The following is an 8,724-nucleotide window of genomic DNA, read 5'->3' as shown; positions in this document are numbered from 1 at the left end:
ATTACAAAGTTGGGAATTTCATCACTTTTTTTAAAAAATATTCACATTTCCGCCACTGTAACTCGTTACCTATTAGACTTACAAAAAAAAACTCTCTACAAAAAATGTAGGTAATTTAGTTGTCTTTAAATTTGCGTTCAACAATTTGGTTGTAAAAACGACCACTTCACAATTATTTAAAAAAAAACAAATTTTGGCACCTTCAATCCAAGATGGCGGATCGAGCTCGACCCTCCCAAGGTCGAAAACTTTTTTTTTTCTTTAGAGTCCCAATCTTAACAACATATATCAAAATCGCTACTACCTAACCTTTTGCAAGGTAAAACTCCCCACTGACTGGACTACATCTTAAGTTCCTACTTCCGTAAATGACCATAGACTGAATTCGTGAGATTGATTATCGTTGTATAGATTTTCAACGGTGATTTTTGTCCACAGATTTTACCATAAATAAACTGATTTTATGCCAAAATGGCGATACATCAAGTCAGCGCCCGGTAATAATTGTTTATTCTTAAAATTTATGTAAGGGCTTCTATCATGTAGGCATATAAGTTTTTATTTTTTTATATGTGAGTATTTGGTTAAAGCTTTTTATTTTTGTGATCATCACTTTTCGTTTTGTCGACCATTCATTACTGGTTATTTTCATAACTTGTCATCGTTTTACATGTATTGTATTTATGATTTGCTTATGCTCGAGAAGAGTACGGAGAGTGCGGTAACTGTTTTAGGAATTCCATATGATGCCCACACAAGTGACACTTTAGTTAACCTATATTTGGTGTTGCGAATCTGCCATTGCAATTTTCATGCCTCTTTACCGTGGATTTTGTGGTTGTAGGTGTGCTGAAGATGCACGTGAGCTATACCCTTCTAGATAAAAAGAAAGGAGTAGGGAAAAAGTTATCTTTGACTAAAAATGACAGAAAGGGGAGTTGTTCAAGTGACAGTGCTCCCTCGGAGAAGGAACATCTGAGAGAAAATATTCCTTCCAAACTCCAGCTGCCCAAAAGCTTCACCACGGGGATCAAGCGGCCTTTGGAGGAAAAGCCCTTCAACACTAACTCCAAGTTATTCAAAACCTCAGGTGAGAATTTTACTGTCAAGCCCCTCGTAAATATGTAGAGCTGTAAAGTTACCCTAACCTTATTGCTTACATTTCGAATATGTTACCTATCATTTCTATCTTTCAAAGTGATGTATATCATCAATGAGCACCTTTAATCACACTTGACTTCTAATTAATATAAATATCCATGAAAAATCTTCCTAATCTATTATGATGAAATATTATAACTAATCTTTACCAATAACAACATTCCTAATTTATTTATACACCCAAATAAACTGTGGAAGGTTGGTCTTTGATAATATGCTTTTATCAATTAAACAGGATTACCTGATTGGGCATGTCACAATTCAATAAATTACCCTCCTGGCTGTATTTTGTTATCATTAACAGTTTTTAGCAAGTTATTGATCAGATAATTATCAATTAACTTATTAATGAGGTTAATTTATCAAATTTGGTTAAGAACTTGCATAAATACGGGGTCTTACTAAAAAACTTTTTTTAAATTTTACCCAACTGATAAACAACCATTATGCTAATCCTAGTTCTTCTTCTAATGGTAGATTTATACAAAACATTGAATTAATTCTGATTTGGATAGTGATAGTGGCTATAAGTAGGTTAGCATTATGTCAATTTTTAACACCATTTTGTCAATGTTCCTATTGTAATTCATATTTATACTTTCCAGAAGGAAACTCTGTAGTTCTTAGTACGGGCCAGCCGAGGATCGAAATGTTAAATGGCTACCATACAGAGTCCGCCAACAGCTACGGGGGCAGCCACAGGAAGGGCACGGAGGGCCGGCCGCCCATAGCCACCCTGTCCAACCTCGGCAACACCTGCTTCCTCAACAGCATCCTGTACACGCTGCGATTCACGCCCAGCTTCCTGCACAACCTGCATCATCTGGTGGGCGAGCTGGCCCTCGCGGAGCAGCGTCTTGGCCAGGCCAAGGCCAAGAGCTCCTCGCTGGGCCGCAACTTCGCCAACCTCGCCAGCACCGGCTCCCGCTCCTGGAGCTCCAAGGACCTGCCCTCGCTGCAGGGCCTGCACTGCGCACCAGACTCCTCCACCGCCAAGAGCAAGATTCAGATCACCACTGAGAAGATGCACGAGATGTACTGTGGGCTACACGCCGCCGAGCTGAGGGATAGTTCCGAGCCCTACCAGGCCGAGACCTTCCTCACGGCACTGAGGAACGTCAACCCCATCTTCGAGGGCAACCAGCAGCAGGATGCCCACGAGCTGCTCATGTGTGTGTTGGACAGCATCAGGGAGACGTGTCGCTCTCTGCAGCAGCGCTTTAATCATCAACCTGATGTTCCCAATGGGTAATTTTATTATTTTATTTTATGTGCCTGCTTTCAGCGGGACTATGGCAAACCCAAGTTGGGGAATACAAGCGAGGAGGGGAGAGCAAGGTTGATGTACCTGGCTATTCAAATCTGGTCAATAAACACAGCTAAAAGCTATTTATTTCTGATTTGAGGTCTCTAATCAAGGCGACACTGAAGAGTATCATCTCTGGAAATTTTTATAAACTGTTCACTGAGATTATATTTATTACAAAAAAGTGGAAAAGAATGTAATGAAATGAATGTTTATGTTTTTACCATCTATCCCTAATGGGGCGGGCGGCTTGTATTATATGCTTGTGTTTTCTTCTTCATGTGTAAAAATCACATGTCACTGTGTTCATACACGCTAATCTCCGAAACCGCCCAACCTATTTCAATGAAATTTTTTGAATGTATATGATTGGTAACAGCTTGAAATATAGGATAGTTTTGAATTCGGTAGGTGGCGCTGTTGTCGAGATTAATTTTTTTTTGTTTTTTCAAATTTTTCATCCAAAAATACATACAACCACAAATTTTAACTTCATATATTATATAGTAATCCAAGTCCAGTCATATTCTACCAATATTATAGAAAAATAATTTTTATTGCAATATTGAGTACATGCGTGTAAATATATTCTCTGCATTGTTTCTAATTATTTACCAAAGTACAAACAATAATAATTGATAATTATTTTTTTTGGTGAAGATTGGCATTGTGTTATAAAAGTAGATATGATAAAGATTGTGAGTGCTATTCTTAAAAGTTATTTATATCACAATTCCAAAGATTAAATTTGTGAAATTTATTAAGTCTAAATTATTATTATGTTATTTTTATTATTAAATTAGCAGGCAGCATTCTGTTTAACAGTAATTTAGTTGTTTTAAATTTTAAAATAAGTAAATCTTCTCTCCAAATAAGAATCCAAATGAGATTAAGTAATATGTACATTTATTAAAGTAGTCCCAGAGAATGGTTGTATGTATCGATGATCGTCCTCTTCCTCCTCACACCCATTGTGTAAAAACGAAAAATATATAAGATTCTAGAACAATGACATTACATATAACCTCTCTCTTACTACTTTAACGTTATTTTTATTAAATTTGGTCAGACTTTGAGATGATAAGAAGATCAGTGATCATAAGCACCATTTATTAATTACGGTGTTTTTTCTTTCAGGATCATTCCAACAGAAAACTCACCACCTGCAGACAGCGATGGCGCTGTGTTAGGATCTTCCAAGCCGACCTTTGGACTTATAAGGAAATCTTGGAAAAATAAGAAAAAGGCTAAAACCGGTAAAGTGGATTCCCCGACTAAAGACACCAATGGCAAATCTCCCACCATCATGGAAGAAGAGACGGCACCACCGTCCAACGAGTGGTGTAAAAATTTAGGTTTCGATTTTGTGGCTGAAGATTTTGAAGGAACTACCGTGCTACGGACAACTTGTTTAGAGTGTGAAATGGTAACGGAACGTAAACAGACAATGTGCGATATATCAGTTCCCATCCCGGAAGACAAGCGCTCGGACAGTGAACGGACGGTGGACCCCAGCGCCGTGTACCAGAACGCCTGCGTCACCAGCGAGTGTCTACGCGACCAGAACAAGTACTGGTGCGACCAGTGCGCGCGCTACAACGAGGCTCGCCGCCAGGTGACGTACGAGACCCTGCCGCGCCTTGTGGTACTGCAGCTCAAGAGGTTCAGCGGTGGGATGGAGAAGCTGACTGCGCACATGCCCACGCCGCTGCGACTGGCCTGCTTCTGCGACACGTGCTGCTTGCTGCCGGCCAGCCAGCGCCCGCACCAGTACAGCCTCTACAGCGTCATCATGCACCTGGGCCAGACCCTCACAGGCGGACACTACATCGCGTACACCCGCGCTAACTATGCAGACTACTCCGCCCCCTACATCTGCTGCGAGAGAGACAGTAAAAACTGCGTTGTTTCAAACTCTAACGAGAAATCTAATTTTATGAAAAACCTGTTTGCTAGGAATAAGAACAACGGCGCTTCAGCCACTGACAAGAGCCAACCTGTGAAGAGAAGGGTCCCTCAGTTGGTGGCACCTGCGGCAGGGGCCTCCAGCGACACAAGCTTCTGCTCGAGCCTGGACTGCTGCGGGATCCGCCTCGGCCATCAGCCGGGACTCTGGTCTGCCGAGGACCTGGCGTCCTGCCCTGACCAGAGCGTCTGGTTAATGTGCGATGACGAAACTGTGAAACCAATATCCAATGAGGAATTTGACGAATTGCTTTCCTCTAAACCTAAAATTAGGTCAGCGTCTACTCCATATCTTCTATTTTATGTAAGAACAGATAATGAACAGTAGTTGAGTATACGATGTATTTGTAAATGTAAGGTTTACACTAAATGTATAATATTTAAATATACCTTGTGGGAGATCCATTTACTCCATGCAATTTCTATCTTGATTTATTTTTCATAATGGAAATAATTGTTGGATCAATGGGATTTCTATCTTGATTTATTTATCATAATGGAAATATTTGTTGGATCAATGGGATTTCTATCTTGATTTATTTATCATAATGGAAATAATTGTTGGATCAATGGGATTTCTATCTTGATTTATTTTTCTTAATGAAGTGATTGTTCCATCAATGGCATTTCTATATCGATTTATTTTTTATAATGGACGTCATTGTTGGATCAATGGGATTTCTATATTAATTTATTTTTCATAATGGAAATTGGTTGTTGTAGTTGAAGTCCCCTGCGTTGGCCGGGCTTTATGCAGAGTTCGACAGTTGTAGGCAGTAGTTTTCCTCTTATTTTGAAAGTCAAGCTTGCAAATCTCTTCAAGAAGTATCAAGTTCAGGGGTGGTAAAAGGGGATGGGGTGATTTTCGAAATCTCATGTAGACAGTGGCCTTTCAGTCTTGAAGGTCAAGTGTGCAAATTTTCATCAATCTCAGAATACAACTAGATTTGTATAAAAAAACAAACCCACACTGGGTACTCCTCTTTATAAATGTGGATAGATAGATTTTCTTAATGGGTGTGATTGTTGGATCAATGGGATTTCTTTATTTTTTGTAATGGGAATGATTGTTGAATGATTACAATTCTATATTGATTTATTTTCATAATGAGAGAGTGTGTGTGACGGATTAATGGGATTTCAATGTTTTGAATTAGATCAAAAATAACTTGGTAATATGTATAAATAAAGGGAGTTGAAATTGAAGTATATTCTTATTCTGTGTGCAAATATGTAATATCTTATTTATTTGTATTATTTGCACACATTCACTCTTTTTAAAGAATTTCGTAGTCATAATGAACAATTTTAATCTGCAAAGCAAGTTTTTACTAATTCCACTGCTTACTTGTATGTTGGTTGTTTATGGGATGAGCCAACTGACAGAAGCTGGTCCTGCACAACTGAGAGTGAGACTTAATACCCACAAAACAGCCAATATCAGGCGGTTGGCTGTGAATCTTAAATCATATCTGCTTATTTGCTTCAAGGCCAGAAATGTTGGCTTCCTTTGGCCCGGAAATCTGCTTTTCCTACACAAATAGTTAATATGGCATATTTTGACTTGTTGATTGTAATTATTATTTTTGTTGAATTGGGTGGAGACGGGAAAACATTAAAGACGAGGTATTCTAGTACTATTCTCACACTAATATATATATTATAAACGAAGTTTGCTTTAAAAGTGATATACATACATAACATAGGTAATATTTTTAGCAAATTTAATTCTACAATATTATTCGTACTAGGCAAAAAGTAAATAATTCTCAAAATGTAATTAAATTTAATGTTGTCCGGCTTCCATTCTTTTCATTTAAATATTGAACTTATACAATATACTATGAGCTTTTCTACTCAATAAAGAGACGATGGCTATAGCATTCTTTATTGTTATCATTATTATATTATATATTATAAAATGTCAGTATCATTTCACTAAGTCGTTATGAACGATCACGAATATTTTCACTGTTGTAATATAATTTTAAAAAATGGTACCTAACACAAAGTAAATTAATTACGTAATAAAATAAGATCATTTTTCAACATAAATATTTAATAATAAGCAATAATTCATCACAGTTTCTGTATTAACATCACAATGGTGTTTGTATAAACAAATATTATTTATTTTAGCGAATCTTGCATGAACAATTAGTGTAAGTTTTAGCAATGCAATTCAAAAAGTATATTTTTAAATTATCCCAGTACCACAGTAGGGGATTTTTAACGACAAATAGTAATGATTTAAAATGAATACATATTAATATTTTCATAAATATAACTTAGGTGTGTAAAATTTTTTTTAAACCTATCACTTCATAAAGCCTTCAATATTGAGAGATGTGATTTTTTTAGACTCATTCATTTTCAAAGTAAAGCAAAAGATGCATGAAAATTGTTAATCAAGTATCTTTGTATGTTATTATTGTACACTTTAAAAAAATGATATCAACTTGAAATAATAGGGTTTTGATCCAAATAAAGCTACATACTTGGAATACTTTGAATGTAAACATGTATGTATAAATAATGATGTAGAAAATTAACAATTAACGTCTTTTTCCTTTTCTTTAGGAGACACATTCCCAATCTGATATGGTATTTCAAGAAATTTTTAAAATTTGAAAATATGACGCAGTAAGAGATTTTGAGGAAGTGACAATGTGTACTTTTTTTCTAGTTCTGTAATGCTTACTTGAAAATCATAATTACAAAAAATAATAATTAATAATATTATAATAATAATTACTGTGTTTGCTATTTTGCAAACCGAAGCTTTTCGCTGAAACTTTAGAACATTCCAACGTACACATGATGTTAACAATTGATTTATTTTTACTAAGCCGTCTTCCATAGAAAACACCTGATTCCTTGTACCTCTCACTTATTCAAATATTTGTATGTACAAAAATATAATTAATAATCTTCACAAATTATAATGAAATTAGTTATGACTCAAAATTCATTTTAGGACTAACTCGACATTATGCTACGTATACATAGGCGAGCCGAACTGCCTCAACTAATGGGAAAGGAATAAAGCAACTGCAAACGTGAAACGCCGTGTTGTTGTCGCTTTGTTCCTTTCCCTTAATTCATGGCTTGGCTAACATTTCAGTTCGCAAATGTATACGTACCATTAGATATCAAATGTATCACTGTTTTTACCTACTTAAGAGTTATTATTTCACTAAACAATCCGTCAGTCATTCCCAGAGAAAGGTTATATGTGACATCATCATTCTAGTATCTTTCCTGATTTTTGTTTTAATATTCCCTTCATACTCCCTTTCATGTGAGAAGGAAGAGGACTATCGTCGATGACATATGACATCTCTCTCTGGGACTACTATGCATGATGAGTGGTGTGGTAAAGGAGGAAATTGATAAATCTGTGGTTTTGCTAATTATTAAAGTCACTTAAAGTAGGATTTAACACGATTATAACATCGGTTAAACGTTTGCTGGTTGCGTTCAGTCAGACACTAAGTAAGATCACTTTAATATAATTAATATGTATTGCTTTCATCTACTCGGCTTCAAATCAAAAAAATTTTAACAATGACCGGATAAAGGCATTATAATACAACTTTTATAATCTGTAGGAATAAATCAAAGGTTCAGATTAGATAATTAACACATAATATATGCTTGATACCTGGATACTTGTTGGATACCTGGAAACTTGCTGGATACCTGGATTCTTGCTGGATACCTGGGTACTTGCTGGATATCTGGATACTTGCCCACCAAACTCCAAAATAGATTGAATTCTGTTGTATAAATAATATTTTAAATACCACATTGTATAATACTGTAAACGGCAAAATGTATTTTCCTAAGCTATTTGAACTGTTACATTTTTATTCAATGCAAATATGTATGTACGATGGACCATCCTTCTAGTTGAATGAATAAATGACATTGATTGCTTTTTGTTGTATGTAATATAATATGGACAAAATACCATTTAATAAATTTATTTTCATAAATATTGTGTGTTCTATAATGAAAGGAGATTAATTCGTAAGATGTTCCTTTAGTAAGTTACTGTGTATGAATTAATACCTATTATGTTGTAATCGGATGCATACATCACGTCTTAACTTAAATGACCTACCCAGCAGCGGTTCGAGCACTTTCTTCATGGAGACTGTCATTTTTTTGGTATAACTACCGCACTGAAATCACACTACTCTGAGAATATATAAAATTTCTCAAAAAATAATGTTCATGGACACGTCATGCCACCTAATCAGGTGTCTCGACACAAAAGAAATTAAAAT

General features: G+C 35.9%; 1 protein-coding gene across 2 annotated transcripts; it reads left to right on the top strand.

Annotated features, from left to right (window-relative positions):
- Nucleotides 1-421: 421 nt before the first annotated feature.
- Usp1 (ubiquitin specific protease 1) lies at nucleotides 422-5,709 on the top strand. 2 transcript variants are annotated; one of them, XM_089632934.1, is made up of 4 exons: nucleotides 422-497; nucleotides 845-1,090; nucleotides 1,767-2,409; nucleotides 3,605-5,709. In XM_089632934.1, the coding sequence occupies exons 1-4, from the start codon at nucleotides 464-466 to the stop codon at nucleotides 4,758-4,760; spliced, it is 2,079 nt and encodes a 692-aa protein (XP_089489060.1). In that variant the 5' UTR covers nucleotides 422-463; the 3' UTR covers nucleotides 4,761-5,709. The 2 variants fall into 2 exon arrangements, with proteins under 2 accessions (XP_089489060.1, XP_089489061.1); XM_089632935.1 differs by having other exon boundaries at nucleotides 459-572.
- The last annotated feature ends 3,015 nt before the right edge of the window (nucleotides 5,710-8,724 follow it).

Source organism: Hesperophylax consimilis, chromosome 6, assembly GCF_061612785.1.
Source record: "Hesperophylax consimilis isolate HC1 chromosome 6, BYU_Hcon_1.0, whole genome shotgun sequence".
NCBI lineage: Eukaryota > Metazoa > Arthropoda > Insecta > Trichoptera > Limnephilidae > Hesperophylax > Hesperophylax consimilis.
This window is presented reverse-complemented; position numbering and strand designations above follow the sequence as displayed.

Excerpts from the sequence above, each read along its gene's own strand:
- Usp1 (XM_089632934.1), top strand. The coding sequence starts at position 464 with ATGCCAAAATGGCGATACATCAAGTCAGCGCCCG. Across the intron at positions 498-844 it reads ATACATCAAGTCAGCGCCCG|GTGTGCTGAAGATGCACGTG; the intron begins GTAATAATTGTT and ends TTGTGGTTGTAG. Across the intron at positions 2,410-3,604 it reads CAACCTGATGTTCCCAATGG|GATCATTCCAACAGAAAACT; the intron begins GTAATTTTATTA and ends TTTTTCTTTCAG.